This window comes from Oryzias latipes, chromosome 24 (assembly GCF_002234675.1).
Source record: "Oryzias latipes chromosome 24, ASM223467v1".
NCBI classification, from domain to species: Eukaryota; Metazoa; Chordata; class Actinopteri; order Beloniformes; family Adrianichthyidae; genus Oryzias; species Oryzias latipes.
This window is the reverse complement of record NC_019882.2, coordinates 21608605-21633209: the sequence shown is the minus strand read 5'-3', so window position 1 is coordinate 21633209 and position 24605 is coordinate 21608605. Positions and strand designations below refer to the sequence as shown.

General features: G+C 44.2%; 3 protein-coding genes across 5 annotated transcripts in view; 1 reads left to right on the top strand and 2 right to left on the bottom strand.

Moving 5' to 3' along the window:
• Positions 1 to 5025: 5025 nt before the first annotated feature.
• marcks (myristoylated alanine rich protein kinase C substrate) lies at positions 5026 to 7594 on the top strand. 2 transcript variants are annotated; one of them, XM_023953101.1, is made up of 3 exons: positions 5026 to 5405; positions 5983 to 6483; positions 6556 to 7594. In XM_023953101.1, the coding sequence occupies exons 1-3, from the start codon at positions 5310 to 5312 to the stop codon at positions 6754 to 6756; spliced, it is 798 nt and encodes a 265-aa protein (XP_023808869.1). In that variant the 5' UTR covers positions 5026 to 5309; the 3' UTR covers positions 6757 to 7594. The 2 variants fall into 2 exon arrangements, with proteins under 2 accessions (XP_023808869.1, XP_004083965.1); XM_004083917.4 differs by having other exon boundaries at positions 5983 to 7594.
• Positions 7595 to 9995: 2401 nt separating this feature from the next.
• hdac2 (histone deacetylase 2) lies at positions 9996 to 17768 on the bottom strand. Its single transcript, XM_004083916.4, has 14 exons — positions 17594 to 17768; positions 15282 to 15394; positions 14987 to 15104; positions 13043 to 13117; positions 12767 to 12905; positions 12547 to 12688; positions 12363 to 12455; positions 12182 to 12290; positions 11971 to 12111; positions 11503 to 11611; positions 10767 to 10897; positions 10520 to 10675; positions 10385 to 10442; positions 9996 to 10274 (listed from the first exon to the last, which is right to left on the bottom strand). Exons 1-14 carry the CDS (start codon positions 17646 to 17648, stop codon positions 10244 to 10246), a joined length of 1470 nt encoding a protein of 489 aa, XP_004083964.1. The 5' UTR covers positions 17649 to 17768; the 3' UTR covers positions 9996 to 10243.
• A 1950-nt stretch (positions 17769 to 19718) lies between these two features.
• The window catches only part of hs3st5 (heparan sulfate-glucosamine 3-sulfotransferase 5), a 64298-nt gene continuing 59411 nt past the window's right edge, over positions 19719 to 24605 (bottom strand). For both annotated transcript variants that reach the window (XM_004083915.4, XM_020714460.2), the window contains exons 3-4: positions 22120 to 22261; positions 19719 to 21516 (exon numbers count right to left, since the gene is read on the bottom strand). In XM_004083915.4, coding sequence (XP_004083963.1) covers positions 20592 to 21516; positions 22120 to 22226 — 1032 coding nt within the window. In that variant the 5' untranslated portion in view covers positions 22227 to 22261 and the 3' untranslated portion in view covers positions 19719 to 20591. The remainder of the gene's footprint in view (positions 21517 to 22119; positions 22262 to 24605) is intronic.

The window sequence follows — 24605 nt, the reverse complement described above, 5'->3', positions numbered from 1 at the left end:
GTTACCGATGTTCATTTATTAGCCTCGCAGTTTTGGTTGTTACAGAGCCCAGTGTACAGATTTTAACTTGGGATAGGTACCAAACCAAAACTGTGCCAAGTTGCTACCAGTACCATATAAAAATGTGGATTTCGATGCTTCGTCGCATTCAAGAACAAGTAAACCCATGCAGATGCGCAGCGCGCTGAGCTTCAGTCAAAATGCTGAAGTTGAAGTGAGCTAACGTTTGGCAGTATTTCACAGCAAAAGATTGTAATTCAGCGACCTGATGGATCCGAGTGATATACACAAAAGACTGTTGTCTGGGTGATGAGCAGTCAACTACATGTTTACTTCCGCATGTGTGAAAACCAAGCGGCAGCACTGCGGTGAAGACTGTCATGGAAACAAAGAATTTTAGCCAAATACCAGTGGTGTCATTCCCACTGCCACGTGGCTTCGTCACACTTACATGTTTCTGTAAAGAAGTGGTGAGGTTCCTGAACCGTTTTCAGAGTACCGGTTCGGCTACATTTAGCAGGATTGGAAATAAACATCCCTTTATGCTCTCGGCCATACTTTTAGTAACTTACCAGTTAATAAGCATTTATTCTTTTTTTGTCTTATACTGAAAATTAGTTTTGTTATGGAAATCAGAAGAGTTGAGTTTTGATAAAAATTTTTATTTTTTTACCCAAAGGAAAGGATGAGGATTGTGCTTGGGAAAAACATCTTGTATATGAGATACAGTCACTGTGCTTAACATTCTGATCTTTAAATAAAATTACTTTTTTTCCATTTTATTCATGTGTAGGTTGTATTAATATTTAGACAAAGTTTTTTTTAAGTCATCCTCTTTTAAAAAGTGAAATATTGTCTCTGGTTCTGTCTTAGGATATATCGGGCTATATATGGTGACGTGTGTCGTGATATGTATTGTATTGCCAATACACACCCCTACTGCTTAGTGCATATAGAGTCTCAGCCTGATTCTTATCTGCACCTGGGTTCTTGTTATTCCACCCGTTGCAAAAAACCTTCTCATGCTCCACAATACTTATCAGAACTTGGGCATTGTCTTCATCCGTACAGTCTAGGGCCCCATGTGAAACAGAATACCCCCCCCCCCCCCCATTATCACAACAAAAACCTTAACTTGTTTGCCCTGAAACTTCTCCAGTTTACACCCATTGCCATGTGGACTCCTTACTATTGTAATAAGTCAGAAACCAAATCCCACCTGTTATGTCACGTGACAATCTACAATATGACAAACTTCTCAGGAATATAGAAGAAAGAGTCTTTAAACATTTGACATCGTTTTTCCACTGGTAGGTATGATATTTGTCAGATCTTTTGTGTACTGTGGTGGTTGATTTCTGCTTTAACCCAAAATCCTTCATCCTAGCACGTTAGAATGCAGAGTGGTAGCACCAATCTGATCATTTGGGGACATTTGGCCTGTGAATGCATTGATGGGACGTCCCTTTCTCCTGGTTCTTGGTTTCTTCCCTTCAGCTACCTCGTCTGTCTTACCTTACAGTTTACTCATGACTTCATCTCTTTTGCAGTTGTTGCTGCATCCAGTTACTTAAGGACCGTAGAGATTTGTCAGGATGTCATTTGTCATTCTTGCATGCAGTAACTCTAGAACTTGTTTGTCAATTAGTGTTTTCCCAACACCTGTAGCTACCAAACCTTTTTTTGCAATTCCTAAAAAAACAGACTGACACCAATAAGACAAAGGTTACTACGACTACACTAACTCCCAACCTTGTTAGTAACATGTAAACAAACAGTTTGTACACTGCTATGTGTTAGCCATGTTGGCATGTTCACAACGGCACCCAACGTTGTTTGCAACTCTTAAAAAGAATAGAATGACATTTTGACAAAGTGCTGTGTAGCTCTTAAAAACGCTTTGACATTATAAACACAACATGAAGGAATCCATATATAAAGCGCTCTGGATTATGAGGCACAATGTCAGCTTTTTTTTTTTAATTTAAGGCTTTTTAGTGTGTCTGATCAAACATGGTAGTTCATCTTGATCTTTTTAAGTTCCACTCTGACCTATTTTCAAAGTGTCCACAGTGGTTTTTTGATTAGGAATATACTGTTTTTAGCCAAAATCAAAAACCTGGGTCGTTTTCTAGGACATAGTTTCTGCAGAGCGGCAGGAGTTCATCAGAAATTCACCTCTGAGTTGTGGGCGGGACTGTTAGAGTTTTTATTTACACTCCCCCCTGCTAACTTGCAGCCCCTCACAACCCTATGGTGCCATTGGCGGTGCAACAAAAATGGACATCAATATCAGATCTATCCAGTCGTACAGTTTAGATCCAGATTCCAGCTCAGACCAGGAAAACAAAGACGTTCATGGATCTATTTGTCTACCAGTCACACCGTCTGCTCCTGATTCACAATCATTTGAATAAAGAAATCCCCGGTACTCAGAAATGCAATTTAGAGCTTCATTTACTTTATATTTGACCTCCACAATTAAAGAATTCACAAGAACATGTTAAAAACAACAATTTTATAGGACTGGGCCTTTCAAAAAAACTTGTAATGTATTGTTATAATATATATGTCAGAACGTCGTGAGTGAAGGAACCAAATGCAGGAGACAGGCTTGTGGCAGAAGCATCAACATTTAATAAATAAACATAACTATGGCAACACTTTGAACTAATAGGGGAACAAAGCATTTGACCTGACACGCATGAACTAAATACACTGAGGATCCGTTACTAAATGCCGATTAGCAGCATATTTTCAGTCAATATATTTGTTTCATGAAAAATTCTATCGTTTTTTGTAGTTGCCTCCTTAAAGAACAAGTCTTCACTGATGGGAGGTTACAATGTGATTAATAAACATTAACATGACTAATAAGTCATGTTACCTAAATTAAAATTACTTATATTTTAGTGTTTGATTGTTTGGTTTGGTAAAACATTTAATGATGCTTCTAAAGAGCATCTTCTGGTCCGTGATGAGGAACGTCGGCTTTTGAGCGAATGGCTTGTTCCGCTGAACTGTTTTGATTCTGCGTGGTTTAGTTTTGTTTCTGCAAAAGTAACAACTTCTGTTTTCAGTCCAGAATAACAAAAGCAGCATCTACTGTCAGGTCTCATCATTATTTGTTCACATTTAACAGTTAGGTAAAAGGGAGAAACTCTTGTTGGGTTTTTTTCAAGCAGGAGGTTGATTTTTTTCTTTAGTTTCTCTTGAACATAACTGATCATAGAAAAAGGTTTGAGGGAATGTTAAGTTTTTGCTAAATCAAACTGGTATTTGATTCATTATTTTGAGTCAGTTTCACTATTTATTGTTACATTTGAGAGCATCTTGTGCATAATAGCAGCAGGCAGCTGAGAAAGGTTTGTTCAGCTGGCAAATCCTCTTAGTGGTCATCATGCAGGTGAGGACAGCACCATTATGCTGCTTTGCATTGAACTTGATAACATTTCCTATCAGCAATCTGAAACTTCTCCAGGAAGTCCACCTGTGCAGATCAGCTCTGATAGCTCTGAACTTTGTGAGATGAGGACGGCTACATTTCTCTTCCATGCATTTGCATCGCAAATGTGGGGCTGAGAAACCAGTTTGAAAACCCACACAGGGTACATTTAGTCGTCAACAAGGCAGAAGCAGGTTTTCCTCTCCGCCCCCACCAATCAACCTGCACACCCTGAGCCAGAGACAGAAGCTGCAGTTGTTGGAAAAGTTCCACAAATGCCCCATCGACTGCACTTTCATCTATTTCTTCTTTGTCTCCATAAGTTTACGTTTCCTCAAATCCAGGCAATAGAAACAACATGAAGCAGCATATACAGGCAGATCATTACATAACTACTCCAACCCTTAACCCATTTTCAGGAGTGGAACCCCCCACCCCCAGCCACCTGGTGAAGTGTTGTTTCCCCATCAGGAAGTGAGAACAGGTAAACTGACACAAAAGGTTTCGTGTTTTCTTGCTGTGTCTAAGGAAGCTGTGAAATGCTTCGACTGTTGTCTTTCAAAAGAGAGAAACTATAAATCATTTGATCATAAATCTTTACAGCAGGACTGGGATTTTTCTCTGGTGCAGTTAAGCAGAAAAGTGCAGGTATGAAGATTTGGACGAGCAAACGCTCTGGAGTTTGCTCATCTTGATTAACACACCTGTGTGGAAACACCTGGAAAAACAGGTAGCTGAGGAGCAAAGCAGACCGCTAGTGATGAAAAAGAAGGTATGACAGCACAATAAAAATATGCGGAAAACAAATTCAGAATCTCTTCAGTGATTTTAACGCTGTCGTTCTCTCTATTTGTCTTCTGTGACTCTTTTCATTTTTCCTTCTCCAAAGGTTGAGCCTTTTGCCAAAATTGAAAATAAGATTTTTTTTCTTACTCTGTCTAAATAAACATAATTACAAGATAAAAATAAATGTGTTATTTTTCTTCTCGCATTTGTGTGTTAACATCCCATCTTAATCAGATAAACTTTGTGTGTTTGAAGCTAGTGTATAAAAACCATCACTGAATAAGGTAACTAGTAAAGTTCAGCTTCTCTTAGCAAAAAGTAGAAGTATACTACAACTATACTTAGTCTATGTTGTAAACTAGGCAGTATACTTTGTTCAAACTTTGTCTGAAAAAGTCTTCAATTAGAACATATTCCACATATGTGGTCTATATATACTATTGGCCTACTTGCTATATTTACGTATATGTATACTTATAATCAAGTATACTTCTAAAATAAACTTCTTGTTCAAAGTTGGGGGGGGGGGTCTAATGAAGCACAAGCCTTTTTTTTGTCGAAACTCAGTCTCTGATCAACCGATTTTAACTTCAGCCGAACTTCAGAGTTGCTTCAAAACCGGATTAACGGGTTCCAGGTCATTAGGGGCAAACGGGTTAAAAACATCGCGTTTTCCAACGGTCAGTAAACGCAGCACAACAACCCTTGCTTAAGCTCCGCCCCGGCGCCCTGCGGCGGCTGTGATTGGCTGAGCCGCGTCCTCGCTCGCCGCGCTCATTCATCTCCTCTCTTGGGCGTTGGACTCCGCATCTTTTGACGAGCGGAATTCCTGCCTCTGCAGCCCGTTTGCAGCGCCGCGGAGCCCGACGGGGATTTTCGGTGTCCCGCTGACTCAGCCTGAAGCTTCCCGCCACTCCAGCTGGACTCTGCTTTGGTTTTCCTCTGAACTTTCTCTGTGTTCGGGAAGACAGACGCCAGCGCGGGGGGAGGCGGCAGCGCGGAGCTTTGCATTTCAATAAAGAAAGAGAGGCTCGCGAGTCTTTTTGTCCCGTGGATCTCCTGGTTGGAGCCGAAAGTTATGGGAGCGCAAGAGTCCAAGACCCCCGGGGGCGTGGAGACGGGAGTGGAGAAAGCCGGAGAGGCTGCTGCGTCCCCCTCCAAGGCCAACGGACAGGTAGAGGAAGATTTTTCGGCTCATCTCTGCATCTATGTGGGGGGTGGTGTGTGTTAGGTGGAGGAGGGGTGAGTGGGAGGGGGGCTCTGTTGTGTGGCGGCGCTGCGCTCTGCCTCCATTCGATGCGTTTTGTGCTCTGAATGCGCAACAGTTGATTCCGCTTGGATCCAAAGCCGCCTGCAGCAGCTCCGCTCGCGGTTCTGCGCCCGTTCCAGTACCGGTGCAGGTTCTGCAGCTTTGCTGGGTCTGGCTGGAGCCTCCGCGCGGCTGCTTTTTGTCTCTTCACCTGAGCAGAAAGTGTGGATGTAGCCGCGCGGCGGTCCGTGCGTCACAGACAGCAGAGCGCGTCTGCGCACGGAGCGCGCGGAGCTTTTTCCTACCAGACGGGGAGTCGGGGCTTTGTTTGTCCAGTCTGCGGGGGTTTGGGCACGCAGGCTCCGCATTGTGCAGCACTCAGTAGTGAGGGGTCAGCTTTAGTGGATGCTCATGATCCACCGGTCTCTACTGCTCCTGCCGTCCGTCCGTGGCACTGCTCGTGCCGTGAGACGATCTCATCCTGTTTCCTCTTTTGTTTTAGGAAAACGGCCACGTCAGAGTGAACGGGGACGCTTCTCCTGCTGCAGCAGAGGAGGGGAAAGAGGCGCCTCAGGCCAACGGGGCTGCGCCGGCCGAAGACAGCCCCAAAGAGGAGCCAGGGAAGGCAGAGGCCACCCCTGCTGAGACAGGGGTTGCAGGTGGGGAGAAGGCGGAGGGGGAGGCAGGAGCCAAGGCGGACAACAGTGCAACTCCCTCCACCAGCAATGAGACCCCGAAAAAGAAAAAGAAACGATTTTCCTTCAAGAAGTCTTTTAAGCTGAGTGGCTTTTCCTTCAAAAAGACCAAAAAGGAGACAGGCGACGGTGCTGAAAACGAGGAGGAGGCGGCAGGAGCATCTGCAGAGGGGACCAAGACTGACAACCAAGAAAAACCTGCGGAGGACAAGCCAGCAGAGGGGGGCACAGAACCTGCCAAGGAGGAGGCAGCTGAAAGGGAGAAGCCTGCAGATGAGCCAGAGAGTGAGGAGAAACGTGTTGAGGAGGCCCCCAAAGCAGAGGAGGCTCCAAAGGTTGAGGAGGCCCCCAAAGTGGAGGAGGCCCCCAAAGCAGAGGAGGCCCCCAAAGTGGAGGAGGCTCCTAAAATAGAGGAGGCCCCCAAAGTGGAGGAGGCTCCTAAAGTGGAGGAGGCCCCCAAAGTGGAGGAGCCCCCCAAAGTAGAAGAGGGTCCCAAAGAGGAGGAAGCACCAAAAGCAGAGGAACCCTCGCAGGAAGCAGCATCAGAAGCTCCAGCCTCTGTGCCTGAGGCAGATCAATAAATGGCAAAAGAAGAAGAAGGAATTATCCCAAAAATCAGAAAAGACTTCCCTGTTTGTGTCAAAGAATTCACCTGAAAACCAGGAGGTTTTAAAGTTTTTTCTTCTCTTCATCTCTGATTTCTCCTCCACCTTACAAAACCCACCCCGGTCCTTTGGGCCGGGACGGCGGGCGGCTTCAGATCCAAAACTTCCACATTTGCCACACATTTTTGCATCAGTATTAATTTTTCTTTTTTGACACAACATTGGAAATGGCACGCCGGCGGGGATGAAACGGGCGGGCCTTCCGCTGTCAATGGAGGAAGAACAGAAACTCTGCGGGATCCACAACACTAAGCCTTCAGAGTCCAGGACGTGGCCCAGAGTGCTGTGCAGGACAGCACACCTGCCCACAGGAACTCCTCACTTCTCATTGGCTGTGATTCAAATAGGCGTTTATTGTTTATTGTTGGTTTTCTGACTTTGATGAAAATGTAAGTATGTATAGGAACCTTGTTTTTAACTGTGATTATTGTACAAAGACAGATCTGGATCTCTAGGAGCTACGAAGTTTGCAGCCGTCATTCTTCTGTCAAATACCAGCAGAGACACTCAAACAGCCACACAGAGAGGAGCTCTCACTGACTGACTGGGACTTTTCTGTCCACTGGACTCAGATCTGTCGGATGCAAATGTTGCTGTAGCATCATGTAACTTTTTTTGTTTCTCTTCTTTTGTAAATAGTGCAGAGGCTTTGACAGATTCCGCTTAGAGGTGGAATGTTACATCCTCCTGCTTCAGGTGTTTGGGTTTTCACTAAAAGCAAAAAAAAAAAGGAATAAATCTGAATAAAATTTGAGCTGCATCTCCTGTTTTTTCTGCACACACTCAAATGAAAGGTCCATGTCAGGGGGGTCCAAAAGGTTAGCATAGGGGGCCAGATTTGGTGAGATGGAAATGTGTGAGGGCTAGCCTGACATTCAAACTTTGGCATTAAATGCAAATGAATTATTTTATGCAAATTCTATATAACAACAAGATACTTTTCATTTCTTTATATAGTGCAAAAGGCATCAAAATACATTATTTTAACAAAATTATTAATTACAATCCGGGCTGGGGACCGGCACAGGGAGACGTTGTGGCTACATAGTTGAGTAGCTGGAAGGGTCTTTCCCTGAGGACCCACACTGGATGAAACTCATTGCACCCCCCGGAAAGCAACCGCAGGTTTCCCACGTGCCAGTCCCACACCCAACCAACCAACCGAGCACACTGATGCTAAAATATGATGAGGGGTCAAAAATGTCTCATTTCAAACGGCTGTAGTTCAAAAGCTGTTTGAAATATCCAAAACTAAACACTTGTACAGCCCAATCCCTCCACTACCTTTTAAAGTTTGAATGGTGTCAGTTACTCTGATATTTTAGGAGGAGATACATTTCAAAAACAGTGAAGAAAAAGTGGAATCCCCATAGACTTAAATTATATTTGAAATTTATAAAAAAAGTGTAAATATTTGCCAAATTATTTAAAGACAGCTGAAAGTCCACAGACAGCAGAACAAATGCATGTTTGAGTTTTTAAAATAGCACAAAGTATGCAGAAGTTAGGATTGCAGAAGAGCCTTCCCAGTGTGTTGCTAGTACAAATGTTGCAGCAACTTTGTTGAATTGCAGAAGAACCACTAGTTGCAGAAGAGAGCAATAAAGTCCTTGACTTGCAGAACATTTTGATACCTGAATGGCAGAAATCAGATGAAGTATAGAAAAGATCTGCGCTGACAAAAATACACAGAAGAACAGAAGAAATACTTAAAATGATTTCCCAAAATGTAAAAAGTACATAAAAGTAAATACTAAAATCTACTTTATTTGAAAAATCTTTAAATAAATTCATACAATCACAGAAGGAACCCCCTTTTGTGTTTGAAGTGTTTAAAATGAGACAAATACTAATAAATGCTCACGGTAAACTACTAAATTCAAATCATGATCAAGAAATGAATGGTTATCTTATTCAAACGTACAAACCAGAGACACAACGTTTTGGATTTCACTAAAAAATGCTCCAATTCTCTACTTGTCCTGAAGGCTCCTGCTTTCAAGTTTCATATTTATTTTTGAAATTTTAAAAAATGAACAGGAAAAGTGTGACAGTAGGGTCCAGTAACAGGTTTACAGCAGTTTTTAATTTAGACAATCACAGTTTTTAGAAAGTGCTGGAGGGGCGCATATTATTGATTTACCACAGGAGCCTGCAGGCCGGTGGAAACTTATGTGGGCTGCACTTTACTTTGGACATGCCTGCTCTTCGTTGCTGTACGAAGATCCAAACATTCAGACACGGTTCACGGCTCTTAAGAGTTTGGACAGAAGCCGCATTGCCGAATTTTAAGTAGGAACTGAGTCAAGTGTTTCTGTAGAACTAGGTCAAATGTCAAACTGTCACAAATATGCTGCAGGGATGCATGTCAGCGATATTAACTGTTATCCAGCTGCACACAGAAGCTGCAGAGCCAGAGCAGAACTTGTCTTATTTTCTCATGAAACTGTTGCTCTGTGGCTGCAGCAGCTGTCGAGCTGCTGTTCATGAAATGCAATGTTTTGTACAAAAGATTACTGAAAATAAACGATATGGAATTAGACCTACGTACCTGACATGCAGATTGCAGCGACTTGGTGGGAAAAGTGTTACCAGCCCCCTGAAGCACAGCGGCTGCTTCTGACGGCAGAAACAGGCTGAAACAAATCTGGATCCTATTTGATTTTGTTCCCACCGTCATCCTATCCAGGTGTGACACGTTAACCTGTGCGGCGGGAGCTGAGTGAAGTCAATGTTGCCTCATTCTCATCTTTCCTGTCCCAAACCAGCACAGAACCCACCCGCCTGTCCTCTCTGCCCACATGTCAGAGCACATCCATGATCTTTACAGCATGTCAGCCTGTTTTTAAAGCCCAGAATCATTCAGGTGGGGTCGTTTTAAGTTGAATCTGGATTTCTTAAAACATTTTGTCGACAGACTACTCCTCTGGAGAATAAAACTTCTATGTGGGTCAAATGTTTAACCACTTTTTGAACAAAATTCGAAACTAAAAGTTAAAAAAGCCACAAGTAGTTCTGGATTTCATGCTGACCAAATGATTCCTGTATGTGATTCTACCTCAGAATGTAATAATTATGGAAATCAAAAACTCTTGGTGACCTCTAGTGTCTGAACAGTTTTACTACACAAATCCCCCAAAAGAATCTGCTCAGGAAACAGTATAAAAAGTTTTATTAACAAAGGCAAATTATCAAAAATTAACAACTTCTATTGGAGTTTCACCTGCAGAGTTTTGCTAAAAACAAAAAGAGCTCAAGTTTCCTTCAGAAGATCAAGCACATTGGAAACACATGGTTCTGGAAAAAATGCAAAGTGGTTGTTGGAAGGGACTTGGAGTCCAACCATGGAGTCTCAATAAATAAAATGCCTCTCCGTGACGAGCTGCACGGCGGAGAACCGGGTTCAGGCGCTGCTGCTCTGCTCCGTCTTCACACTGCAGAGGAAGGTGACAGGTGGATGTGAGGGTGGAGTCCGAACAGGAAGCTCAAACAACGTGAGACCATCACAGGATGGAGTCCTCCACAGGAGCTGCTGACACTTCACCTTTTGGAATCCGTTTTCTCTGAGTTGCTGTCCTTCGTCTTCTCCTCTTCCTTTACATCTATGGATGGAAGTAGAAACGTCAGACGCTTCAGATTCCATCCAGCTTCTTTCCTTCCCATCTGCCCCGTTACCAACCAGCTTTCTTCTCCTCTCCCTCCTTCTTTTCCTCCTCCAGGCGGGGCCGCTTGCCTCCCTTCTTGTGGCTGGCCACGTTCCTCCGGCCTCCCTCCCCTTCGTCCTCTGAATCGGAGAACTCCTCCTCGCAGACTATCCTCTTATCCGTGGCCCGAACTGTGGACACACAGCAACACGCTGATGCAGCAGCGGGGACGTGGGCGATCACGGGAGGTTTGTGGAGGGCGGGAAGTGCGAGCAGTCTTACTAGACAGGCGTTTGTCGGGATCCTCCTTGTCCTCGTCCAGCGGATCGTCTGGGACGGCGTCCTCTGGGATGGCCTGCATCTGAACTCCTGGAGCGTGAGGAAGCATCCGCAGGTTCTCGAACAGGCGCTGCCTGAACACACACACGGGCCGTCAGTCTGACTCCCAAGAGGCGTTTAAACAACTACTTCATCACACAAAGACAAACCGTTTGGTTTCAGTTCAACTGAAAAACGGCTAAATGAGATGGCCGCTCAACCCGGTGCCAAGGATTACTAGATCGTCTGAGTGCTGCTGTAGACTGGTAGTGAAATCAGACAATCAGGAGCCGTTTGCTTGTAAAAAGAATAAAAAATAGTCACAGCAGGACAACTGAAGCTGATGAGAGCCTCGACTCCGTTATCCAAATGATTTTCACTCTGCCATTTTAAAAATACAAGTAAGGGCCTGAACACTTTGATGTCAGAGCAGTCACCAACAAGTGCAAAAGAACAAACGTTCTTACCACGTTATCATAACTCTACAACTGTTTATGCAATGAGTGTAACTCCAGAGCAGCTTTGTGCCACAATGCAACACTTCACGTTAGCAAAGCCACTGTTGTCCGGGTCAGAACCAGCTGGTTTACATTGATCGTGCAAACACTTCACCATCGTGTTGCATATCAGTGCTGCTTTTCTGGTTATTTCATCAATACCGACACAGAAGCAAAGGCCCGGTAATTCCAGACAAACGTACTTGATCTTATCCAGGTACTCCTGTGTGTTCTGGTTGGTCATGTTGGAGGGGCTGATGTGCAGCTTGAAGTCGGGTCCAAAGTACTCAAAGTAGTCGTTGTAAGGCAGTTCTGAAGGAGTCAAAGAAAGAGTCAGATGCAGGAGATCTCTGCATGGAAAGCAGACAAACTGATGCTTCCAGCAGCTGCACAGAATGAGGAGCTCAGAGGCCCAAAAGCATCATGGGAAAAGACTGTTGTGTTAACTGAAGTCAAAATACAATCTGAATTATAGCTACCAGCTTTAAACGTTTTGGTTCTATTGTTGATTCGTCCGCAGAAGCACCTGCAACAAAAGCAGCTGTCCTCTGGGAACAACGCTCCTTCGTTTTACACGGAACGTTTGCACCCCCTGCTGGTTCACATGCGTACCTGCATGAATGCATGCAGGTCACAGCAGCTGAAGCTCTCTGACACAACAAGAGACCAACCGTCTGGGATTTCCGTGTCCAGAGCCACAGCAGTCTCGTAAGTCCAGCAGCGCGCCACATTGCGAATGGTATATCCTCCTCCCCCCAGCATGAGCAACGGGAGGTTGAAGGACTTGATGTACTCCACGCATTTGGCATGACCTGCAACAACAACGCGTTAGGGCCGTCCTGCCGGTGTCACTCATGCAGGTAGCGTGGGGCTGCGTTGTACCGCGGATGGTGAGGTTGAAGCATCCGAGGCGGTCTCCTGACAGGGAGTCTGAACCGCACTGCAGAACCACAGCACTGGGCTGGTACATCTCCATCACCTTTGACATCACCTGCAGGCCCAAACAGCACATGAGGCCACCACTGACAGGTTCTTCATCATTTCCAGTGTGGCTGTGTCTTACGGGTTTGAAGATTTGCTCGTATGACTCGTCATCAATCCCATCCCGCAGGGGAAAGTTTACAGCGTAGTATTTGCCTTTTCCAGCTCCAATATCCTGAGGACCACAGGAGACACCAACAAACCCTTCATGAGGAAGATCGAACCATCTCCACTCAGGCATCAGTCTGTTTGTGATCACTGCTCACCCTGAGGTCTCCAGTTCCAGGGAAGTACTCTCCGTATTTATGGAAAGACACCGTCATGACCCTGTCAGTGGTGTAGAAGGCCTCCTCCACTCCATCTCCATGGTGGATGTCAATGTCGATGTAAAGCACCCTCTGGTGGTACCTGGTGACAAGACCCAGGGTCATTCATCTGCCGAAAACGAAAAGCCGTGGATGAGAAGTTCATGAGAATTCCTCTGACTTGAGGAGCTCCAGGATGGCCAACACAATGTCGTTCACGTAGCAGAAGCCCGAAGCCTCAGACTTCTTGGCGTGGTGGAGTCCCCCCGCCCAGTTCACGGCAATGTCCGTCTGCTGCCTGTTCAGCTTCACAGCCCCAGCTGTCCAAAGAGACCAGGGCAGGGGGTCAGGGTTCAGGTCTGATGCAGAGCTCAGCTTTGAGCTTTGAGGAATTGAGGTAACACTAGTCTCTAACTAGTAACGTCCCACAAGCACGATGTGGTTTGTGTGGACTCACCAGCAGAACCGCCGGCTGACAGCTGACAGAACTCAAACAGGCCATCGAACACAGGACAGTCCTCCCCAACGTTGACTGAAAAAGATTACACCAATGAAAAGTCATAACCTGGGCTTCCTAAAAACAAAAAAAACAAAGCTTGCTTCAATAGCTTTGTGTTTCAAGCAGAAGTGATTTAGTTTCAGGTTTATTTATTTCAAAGAGCTCTACAAAATCATCAGTAATCATGTGTCCATGTCTGAGATCATTCAGAGACTCCCCCAGTATGGAGAGCTTCACCGTCTGCTGCAGGAGCTGCATCTGAATGACAGATGCTTTCAGCGGTACTTCTGTCTCTGTGACCCAGTGTGATGACTTGCTGTCCCTCATTAGTCCCAGGAGGGACTATAACGCGGTTTACTTTTCACGGTTTCACTTCTTCACGGATTTGCATCGTGCATTGTGTTCTGCATTCTGATTGGCTAAAAAGTCACTCTAATTCTTCTCTTCCTGTGCGTCAATAACGTTGCAGTTTAATTTGTACACGTACATAAAACAGCTTGCCAAATTTACATTATGTACGTGCAAATTCTCTTGCAATTTCGAGTATCTCTAAAACCCATAGAAAAAAGAGCAACAACTGCCTATCACTGTGTTCTTCTCCTGAACAAACACAGCTGCACCGCGGGCTTCAAAAGAAGAAAACACTGCAGAGCGGAGTCAGGATGCAGCGGCTCAGTCTGAATAGCAGTGAAATACACCTGACTCACTATTTGTCCCACTGTACTTTGTATTTTTTTTTATTATCATTTTAAATTTTCTCCCGTTTAATTCAATTACTCTCGGGTCGCGGTGGGCGGGGCTAATCTCCGCGATTTGAAGCCTTCTGTTCACATCGATGATTCAAATTATTATTTGACAGAACAGTACAGACGTTATTTGTTGAAAAAAAAACTTTTATAAAGTACTTTTATTTGTGAAACAAATGCTTGAGCCTGTAAAATGGTTTGTTCTTTCTTTTCAATGTATAATAATGTATAAGTATTTAATTGTATAATAATATTTAAAATAAAATAAAGGTTTCTACTTCACGGATTTTGCCTATTACAGGTTTTTTTGGAACGTAACCCCCGCGAAAAACAAGGGTTTACTGTATACTACTTGTAGAATCGTTTTATTATTGTCTCAATGATAATAAGGAAAGTGTGAAGTTCACGAAGAGAATGATCAGGTTCTCCTTCATGTCTGTTTTAGACTCCACCCACTGATCACCTCATCAAGACGTCACGGGCCAAAGCTGAGTCCCTGATTGGTTGAAGCAACACAAACTCTTTGCCATAGTTAAACTCTGGAAACATGGTGCTGCACTGTGAAATGTTGCCACACTGTGTAGCCCCACTGTCTAAAATGCCCCACCACTAAAGAACTGCACCCCCCTGACACTTAAAATGAGCCACGGGCCTTCTAACCAAATCTGTAGATTGACTTAACATGTAAACTAGATGCCATGACTTGCAAATCGCGTTTGGTATGAGCCATTGACTATATAAGAAAACTGGACTGAGTGGCCCTCCTCCCCATGGCATTCCAAACAGGAAGTACCTGCTGGTTCCAAAAAGCCAAAATCGCAAAATCCAAAATCGACTTTTATAGAGAAATAAACAGCTGTTCCTCAGTCATTCTATTGGTCAGAAGAACCATACTTTTTCTGATGACGTCATCCCTTTTGTTTTTACATCATTCTATAGTTCAGGTTATGCAATTCTCTAGGTTATGCAGTCTATAGTTCAGGTTTATCACTTATAAAGTGACCAATCAGATGCCTCAATAAAAGTAGGTGGTCCCACGTCCAGCGTTGGAAACATTTGACGGATTGTAGCTTCACTGACAATCCACTTCACTTGACTTGTATCCTGTACAAAATGCTTCCTTAAGTTTGTCTGAACGTCAACAGAGCCCACTCACAGCGCTGCATCTGCTTGCTGAACTCGGACATGTTGTCTGGCCGTATGGATCTGAGGAACTTGATGTAGTCGTCACTGTGGTATTTGGTCATCTCGTCTGCGGTGGCTTTGTGTGGCCTCTGAAACCAGGAGAAAGGTGGAAGGGAAGAAACCAGAACTGAATGAAAGCAGGAGCGAACACAGAACTAAGAGCAAACCGCCAAGCTAAATCGACGTTTCCTAATGTCTGAAGTCTGCTGAGGATCAGGTCACATGGAGACACGCTCCTCACAGCAACAGAGCACAGGAAAACATACATAGATCTCCATTTTTCTGTAGAGGCCATAGTTCAGGAGGAGGTTGTGAGTCATGCGGATCCGATGTGGCTTCATGGGGTGTCCTTGTCCATAATAGTAGTTTCCAACATCACCTAGACACAAGAAAAACACAAAATCAATGATGCAGATTGCCAACATTAGCTCCACCAGCTTTTCTGATTCAACTGTTGGCATCTGTGTTGTTCCAACAGAGAACATGAGCAGCAAACGACAGAGGAAGACAACTCAGAGCACTGATCTGTGGAACAACCGAAGCTTCAGAACGATGACTCACATCCTCACCGTTATTTATTACTGCTCAGTAAACAAACCAGGAACAGTTTACAGCAGACAGAAAACGGGACTGATCCCTGTCCAACAAACTGGACCCTCCCAACCAAAATGTACTCTGACATCTCATAATGTCAGTTTATTCTTTACATTATGATTTCAGTCAGATTATTAAAATATGAAACCGCTCTAAACAAGTGCCAGTTCTAATGGGCTGAACTTTTATGACACTTATGTTCACGAAGATCTACATCTGCATCAGTAATCTAGTCATTTCAAAGTGATGTGCACGTCATTAGTGCACGTGGGACTGCTCTAAGCTAAATGTGACCGCAGAAAAAGGTGAAGTGAATTGCTTAAATGAACATGGTGTTTTTAACACGTTCTGGCAGCATTATTCTGAATATGAAGAAAATTAAACAGAAAATTGAATTTCCGAGTATTTCTTTGTTCAAACTGTTGTGAGTCAGGAGCGGATAAAAAATATGCAGTTGGGAATAGCTATAAGCAAGCCCCAAGCTCCCTGTTCTGTTCCACTCTAAAGGCCTGTTCACACCGGGACGAATTTCGCCGGCGATTTTCGCCGACGTTTAACGCCTCGTGACTAAACAAAGGGCACCAACGAGAGTGTGCACATCGACGCGAAAAAACGCCAGGCGTTAAAGCGTCCAAAAAAAAACGCCTCGGGTTCGTTTTTTTTTTCCGACGAAATCTACTCGACCAATGAGAACGGCGCTTTTGCTCACGTGTCTGGAGCTTCTGAAGTTACAGTAAAACACAACTTGGGGGCGCTCAAACACAAAACTGCCTTGCTGAGCACACATACCAGCGAAGAAGATAGACGCCAAGTAGCGTCTACACAGCCGCGAAGCAATAATGACGGACATTCTAAAACATCCCCGAACCAAGCACCAGTTGGAGCTACTGGTGCTTGAAATATTCATGTTTTCTTTGTTTGATTCTGACAAGCGTGTAAAAACTTGCTCTCTTCTTCTGAGTGAAAAGCGACTTTAAGAAGCGTAAAGTTGCGCAGCGCCACCTTGTGTACAGGAGTATTTCAGTTTTACATTAAGCGCCATCTAATGTCAGGGAATGAAATTGCATGTTCACTCCACTCATCGTCAGCGAAAATCGCCTGGGTGTGAACACAAAAAACGTGGCGAAAAACGCTGGCGAATAACGCCTGGCGAATATTCGTCCCGGTGTGTACGGGCCTTAAGGCATCCACCTGCAGACTAATGGATCCATGAACGTCTTTGTTTTCCTCGTCTGAGCTGGAATCGGGATAGATCTGATATTGGCCATCTTTTTTGTTGCACTGCTAATGTGAGGATGGGGTTGTGAGGGGCTGTAAGCTAGTGGTAGAGTAGAGTGTAAACGGGGGGGGGGGGGGGGGGTGCTCTGCATCAACAGTCCCACCCACAACTCAGAGGTTAATGCTCTGCAGAAACTATGTCCCAGAAAACAACACAGGTTTTTGATTTAAAAAAAAATAATAACTTAAAGCGATCGGACACGCTTGTGTTTGGACCTGAACGCAGGTTTAGAGCCACCCGGGGCTTCTGCAGACGGTCACGTGACGTGTAGGTGAGCCAGGCCGCGCGTGCTCGTCTGGAAGCAGTAGAGGCTGCCAGTCGTGTGTTCTGTGGATGGTTGCATTGTGGGACGGCAACCTCGTTAAAGACGTTAAAAGCTTTTCTCCTCATACGTTCCCGGATGTGGGTTCTCCTCGGTGGGATCTTGAAAGATCACAACAGAACGCCGGCTGAACTGCCTGGGTCTCAAACAAGACTGACGTACGTAGCCGTAACTCACACAACGAGGGGTGGAGACAGACGTGAGGCGCCGGCTACTTAACGTACAGTGCCCCCCTCAGATGTTGGCTTTACACCGTTTCAATGAAGCAGAAAAGACTTTAGCCCCGGAGAAATGAGTTCCGACCGTAACTGACCGATGCTAGCACATGCTCGATGCTAACAGCTAGCGTTAGCCTGGCTCGTGCGCCACACAGCAGCTCTTACCGTCGTAGTAGTAGCAGACCTTCTTCTTAGTTCCACCTGCAACCGTGTACGCCATGCTACAAGCTCCTTTAGCTCCACAGGTGAGGCTCAATTCGCGTTAACAGAAAGACAAGAGCTGGATGGAGAACATCTGCACGGCGTCGCTGAGTGGGAGGGGCTACGTGGGCTGGGCGGGGCAAGGTTGGGCTCCGCCCCTGCGCCCCACTTTAAGTTTCTTTGTCCTTGTTCTTTTGTTTTGCGTCTTTGGGGCAGGGCATCAACACATGATATGTGGATTGCCAGTTCTGTCTGTGGTAGTCTAGCCATGCCACCAGGAGATCATTTTAGTACAAGACTCTGCAACCTTCTACCCCAGTTTGAGCCTCTTCCTTCTGACAGACTCAGAGTCGCACAGCCCCACTTCACACTCAATTCATGCTTCAGGCACGTGAAAATCTCCTTTATCTGGACTTTGCTTTGCACTGTTGAACCTTATTTAAATTTGTTCTTCACCTCTGCTTCTTCAACTCCTCCCTCAAAGCCACAAAGCCCTTTTTTTTTTACTTACACCACTTGGTCCTCTGCTCTGGCCTTGTCCTCGTCTATGGAGTGATTTATGTGTCCCATTATTCCAAGCGTACTTGAAATACTTGAAATATTTTGTGTGCTCAAAAATATTTTGCACTTGAAACATAAAAATGCACTTGAGACTCAAAAATAAGTGCAAACAAAACAGTTTTACTCTTGAAACCTAAAAATATGTCCAATCAAAACAATTCTCTATGTGTCACAAAAGCCAGTTAATCACAGACATGGGCATAAAGTTTGATGCCGATTGGTCAGAAATTCTTCCAATCGCACACAGACCTGATCCAGTCTACGAGCCGTCTAAAGTCTACAGTTTTTGGGTTTTCTGGCCCGTCAAGAGTCGTAGAGAGGAGTGGCTGCTCCTTAAGATGTCTTGTAGTTCCCTTGAGGCTTGCACAACCACCTTAAAGGTTATTGTTTTGCATTTCGTAAGTACATGGTGAAGTATTTGTTAGGATAATGGAAGTTACAAACTGATGAGGTATGGGTGTTCTTGCTCAGGGGGGCGGAAAAAATGAAAAATCAACATGAAATGCCTGTGTCTTACATACTTCACCTGTGCCTGCCGTTGTGTGTTGTTAAAGTACCTGACGACCTGCCGCCCGCACCAGCCCGTAGAAAAACTGAGCATGAACATTCACTGAGTGGTCTACAATCTTGAAATTTCGTGCGGGCCGCCTGCTTGTCTCATACAGATTTGGCCCTTTTTCATCTGCAGACAGCCCGTGCCCACCCCTAAGAGCAGTTGGGACTAAGGCTTTAGCTTTCTCTTCTCAGCATCTACAGTCAAACTGGAGATTATTCATCCAATCAGGCAATTTGGGCTAAAAGATACTTTATTCCATCAGCAAGTTTCTTCTTTGTTGGAAATAATACAGATGTTAACCAGGAGCAGAACATTTTGCACTTGACTTGTCAGTCAAGCTGTAGCTCATGAAATCTCTTTTGCCACTGTGGTAGTACTTTCCAGAAAAAAAAAAATCTTAGAAAATACATAAAAGATTAGAAACCATGAGGAATACATGTTCATTTATCGCTCTTGGTTTTCTTAAACCAAGCTTTCATAAAATGTGAATAAGGATGTTTCAATAAAAATGGATTGGATGTTTCCAAACACTCAAAGTGCTTACAACATGTATCCATTATTCAGTCACTCCTCACTGAATGGCCATAGCTGCCCTGGGACAGACTGACAGAGGTCTTGCTGCCTACGGCCCCTCTGACTATCCCCGGGACATTCCTACGCATTCACACACCAGTGGAGCCACACTAGAAGCAGGCAGGGTAAGGTTGCCCATGGACACAACAACAGTTGGCTGGGGGGAGCGGGGATCCAACCACTGACTGATTATTAATACACTTCATTGAACGTCTAATCCACTCTGATATTTGAAGCACAGCACATATTACTTAAAAAAATGGAGTGTTTAGCCATTTAATGATTCAAAATGACTGTTGAGGTACAGGACCTGATCCAATCACTTATCCGCAGAGCTTAGTGGTACATTAAGGTGAGATCATCAACAGGATGTACAAGAGGAAACCAAAACACAAATAATTCCAGAAAGGTTTCCATGTTCTTTAATCCACTTATTTTTTAACAACACATGTATTACAGTGAATATTTGCACATGGACACAGAATAGAAGTGGTCTGACAGACGTCTAAGGCCAGCTCCAGATTTTCTTACAGCTTCTTGTAGCTTTTTTTTTTGCTTTTGCTAGAATTAGATGAAACAGCTTTTAGAAACAGCAAACTTCTGTTTAATCCCCAGAAAGTGTCAAAGCTACAGTAAATACTGAAAACCTAAAACACCAGATCTTTATTCTTGAAACTCTAAAGCCCTTTGGACAAAGAATAATAAAAAAAAAGGTTGTTTAACAAATGTATTTAAAAATCCTGTGATTGAAGAGCATGAACCAAAAGAACTTACACAACAGTGAGCTATGAAATTATAACATTTGGATGTCATGGGTAGGACATGCAGTTTGGATCATATAAACAATGTGACAAAGAATTTGTTTGTTCATTCATTCACTCATCTGAATTCACTTATTCATTTCTTCACTCATTCATTTATTTAAGAATTCACTCATCCATCCATTCATTTCTTCTCTCATTCATTTCTTTCATTATTCTGAAGTGTGTTATCTGAAAAAAAGCGTCAGTCTTAAAGCTAATTACACCAGCATGAATTCCTTTAAAAAATAAACACTCGATTTAGTCACAGAAATCGTTTGTTTCTGGATGTGCATGAATGAGTGCTTTTAGCTATTTTTATTTTAATTCTCTTCAGTGAAAAATGATTTTGCTAAAGGAACTTTCAATTTGATCATTTTTTTCAGTAAGATCAACTCATAGTTCAATTAACACTTAGAAAAATGAAAACAAGATTCCACTAAATAATCTCATTGCAGGACTTTGTGACTCATCAAGGCCAGTTGAATGTTCTGCCAGTAATCTGATAAAATTTCTGATTGAAGGGATGAAAGAACTTCTGCAGTTTAGTCACCACAGCTGGGTCCACCTCAGGATGGATGCGACCCTTGCTGCCTGCTAGGCACTTGCTGAAGACAATGTTGAACCGCAGACAGTAAAACCCCCTGGTGACATTGAAGTACAGGTTGTACTGGCTGATCCTGGACGGGAGGTTGAGGAAGTGCTCTACCAGCTGCAGCTCCGGCAGTGGGTCTGTTATGAGGCGATCCCCATCAACAATGTGGAACTGTTCCACAGGAAAATACTTCAGCCAGCGCTCCAAGTGTTTGGTGTAGATGCTGGTCCGGACAGCTTTGTACTTTGTGTTCACCTCACAAGTGTTGGAATCAACAGCTAATTTCTCAAACTTGTGGTAAGTTTTGTTTTTGCGCTCTTTTCCCTCCAACACCTGCGTGTAATCAGACACCGCTCTAGTGGTGGGCTCCCGTACGATGATCAACAGCTTGATGGAGGAGTTCATCTTGAAGATGCGCTCAGGAACTTCCTCTGTGATGAAATACGCAGGACTTTTCTCAATAGTGATCTGATGGGGGAAGGAGTAGGGCATTTTTCCTCTGTACCACTCGATGCCACGGGCATAGTTTTTGTCGTTGTCAAAGAAGTGTATCTCCTGTGAGGCTTTGACCACGGCAGGATGTAAGTTAAGCATTTCCAGCAGCGCGCGAGTTCCGCCTTTACGAACCCCAATAATAATGGCTCGAGGTAGCTGTTGAACCAAGTTGTGTGGACGAATTTGCTCTTTGGTGACATTGCCCCGTTCATGGAGCACGCCACGCTTAAACTGCAGTGTGCGGAGAGGAATCTGCTCCGGTCCAGGGGTGGAAAATTTACTCTCAATTGGACAAATGGGCTGGAGCCTGAAAGGAATAAAGAAGATTCACATTGCTTGTGTAAAGAACTATTTTTTTGCTCATTTCAGTGTCTGCACATACACAGAGTAATGGAAGTTGATGTGTTCTCAGCTTCTGAACAAATGATTGAGCTCAATTTGTTTATTTGTCCTTTTTGGACCAGCTAATGTTAACACTCAGACACTGATAACAATCATTTCTTTCCTTTATTCTTTATCCAGGAAAACGTCAGGGTTCATTTGACTGTGAAAAACCTGGTTGTCATGATTGAAGATTTTAACTTTGTTCATTTTTTTTCAGGTTATGCAATCAGTTTGGAACTGAATAGCTAATAACTTCACAACAAGAACTCTGACAAAGAATTTATGATTTAAATGTTAGAAATGTCATATTGGCAACCTCTAACTGTACAGTGTATTTCTGTTGTCTGTTGGATTTAGTTTGGGTTGTACTGAAAACTATTTCTATTCTATTCTATTCTATTCTATTCTATTCTATTCTATTCTATTCTATTCTATTCTATTCTATTATACATTAAATAATTAATTTATTAAGAATGCTTTTAAGAAAGGCATCAGTATGTTTCAGAATGTGACACAGATGACTCACCTATCCAAAGTCCCGACCCGGGCCACCAAGTAGAGAACACTTCCAATAGCAAGACTGCCCAGTACGAAGAGCTTCTGTCTCAGCAGTGCCTGCTGTTTGAACAGCATGGCCCTCCATCAATCTTCAGGACTGTGTCTTCAGCCTGCAGCAAGCCCAGGAAACAAAAGCCGACCTCAGCCTCACTTCAGCAGCACATAACCAATGCCTATAGAAGTGATCCGGCCACACTCACACTGAGTTCTGCGTTGCTCACTGTAGGCCAAGCACCATAATCCTAGGACTATTTATTTATTTTAGAGGAACAGAGATTTCCTCTGATGTGTTGAAATGCTTTGAAAAAATGAAATTGATTCTGGATCACATGACAAGAGTGTCATGACAATATTTATAGGAAATAATAACATTACATTTTTTTATTATCAGATCTGTAACTGCTCTCCCGTTTAAAAAAAATGGGATTTAACTTGTTCTGTCCAACGGCTGAGCAGGCAGATCAGAGCTGAAGGCCTCTTGTGTTGGATAGATTTTACTGTTACAATAAAGGTTTATGGATCTACAGACAGACTGAGTGTATATTTGTATAAACCCTGTTTGTGTTTGAGGCTAAGCTTTATTTATAATAATCACGTTTATATGTTTTCCTTGTTGGACGGTAAAAAAAGAAGAGAGAGAGAGAGAGAGAGGGATGTTAGAGATGGGGGGTAAGAGGTGAAGATCAGGGAAATGTGGGGGTGGCAGTCGATATCACTGTCATAACATAAGAGTATTATAAGTCAATTGTATGACTTAGTTCTCACACACACTCAGCTACACACAGTAACACACAGTCTGCACAGAGCTATTTACAGGTTTGAAGAATATTCAGACATTAGTGATGGAAGATTTATCTCACAAGACTTATGCACACAGTCAGCTACACACAAGATTTGCATAACCAATATTCTTGAAGGGGGCTGTAAAAACAATACCCATGCCCATATTTGGGCTACAGTGAATAAGCAGGTGGGTTGAAGGAATGTGTGCTTCTGAGAGTGAACCTTCATCACACTGAATGCTCCAGCAAAGGCAGGAGGCCCCCCCACCCCACAGCCAGGGGCAGACAGCGCAGCAACTCGGCCGATCCAGGCATCCAAGAGCCCCCCCGTCAGATTAACACCAGGGAGCAACCACCCTCTCACGCACCGGACCCCACCACGGAGACGGAGGGCAAGATCTGGCAGCCCCCCGGCCAAGAAAAAGGAGGAAGAGAGAGCGTGCAGAGCCAGAGCCCCCGCCAGGCCAGGGACCCGTCCTACCCCAAGCCTTTTTCCAGGTTCAGACCCATTGCCCTGACCACTCAAGACCTACGCCGGTGCCCAGATGAGAGGCACGCCCCCGCTCAGGAGTTCTGAGCCCCCACCAGCTACCACTCCCAGAGGCAGGCAGGGATAACCTATCGCCAGCCCGCACTGCACACCCGGGCAACCTGCCTGCCAGCCCTAGCAAGGACAAACTGGGGGAGGCGGCAGGAACCAACCGCCCGACTGGGAAGGTGGCCACTGGCGACCAGCAGAGGCCTTCGAAAGAAGGTAGAAAGCGCTATTTAAGTCTATGGCATTTACCATTTATTAACCCGCCATGGAGAATCTGAGGGTCAGAACGGGGAAGTAAACCTCGAAGGAGGATCTGCCTTCGGTCCCCCGCGCTTCTGACCACGGTTGGAAAGGGCAGAAAAAGTCATCACGGGAAAGGTTCAACACCACGCTCGGCCATTTCGCTGGAAATCTTTTCAAAAATCGCCAGGTTGCCATAAAAGCCCTTGAGTTTGGCCTGAATGGAGCTGTCGCCCCAAATATGAATCAAATCGGTGACCTCGCTTCCCTTCCACTGACTGGTCTCAGCAGCATCGTCTGCCATGATTGATGTTTATGTTCTCGTTTCCGCCTACTTCAATGCAGAATTATGATTTTGGTAGCGTATTGATGACGTACGGTTCGGATTCATGTGGCCTGGCCGTTCAGACGGAGGTCGCATTTGAAAAGATCTGATCTGTGTCGTTCAGACTGTCATGAAAACATCAGATACAGGTCACATAGGTGCAGAAAAATCAGAATAGGGTCGTTTCAGCCTGCAGTGTGAACGTAGCGTAGCCATAATAGGCTAATTGAAGATTCTAAACGGACCCTTATGTGAGTGTGTGGCTCTGCACATTGTCCAGAGTGTACTCCGCCTCTGCCCAACACTAGCTGGGATAGGCTTCAGCAACCCTGAGATCCTGACAAGGTTTCAACAAAACAAATACAAACTGGATAAAAATAATAAAAAAAGGAGCATGTTATCACTGAAGAAAATTGACAGTTCAATTTTATATTCTGTATCTTCTATTTTTATAAATGTGTATCTTCCTCACTTTAGAAGGATGTGGTTTTTATATATCACGTGGTACTATCTATTATGCAATCATCATGAAGGGGATCAACAGTTTTTCCTCTTCGTCCAGTAGGTGG

Bases quoted from the DNA above. Each gene is read 5' to 3' on its own strand.
- marcks (XM_004083917.4), top strand. From the start codon at position 5,310: ATGGGAGCGCAAGAGTCCAAGACCCCCGGGGGCGTGGAGACGGGAGTG. The intron at 5,406-5,982 runs GTAGAGGAAGAT...CTTTTGTTTTAG, and splicing joins CCTCCAAGGCCAACGGACAG to GAAAACGGCCACGTCAGAGT.
- hdac2 (XM_004083916.4), bottom strand. From the start codon at position 17,648: ATGGCGTACACGGTTGCAGGTGGAACTAAGAAGAAGGTCTGCTACTAC. The intron at 12,906-13,042 runs GTGAGTCCACAC...CTCTTTGGACAG, and splicing joins GTCAGCCGGCGGTTCTGCTG to CTGGGGCTGTGAAGCTGAAC. The intron at 12,689-12,766 runs GTCAGAGGAATT...TCTTGTCACCAG, and splicing joins GCCATCCTGGAGCTCCTCAA to GTACCACCAGAGGGTGCTTT.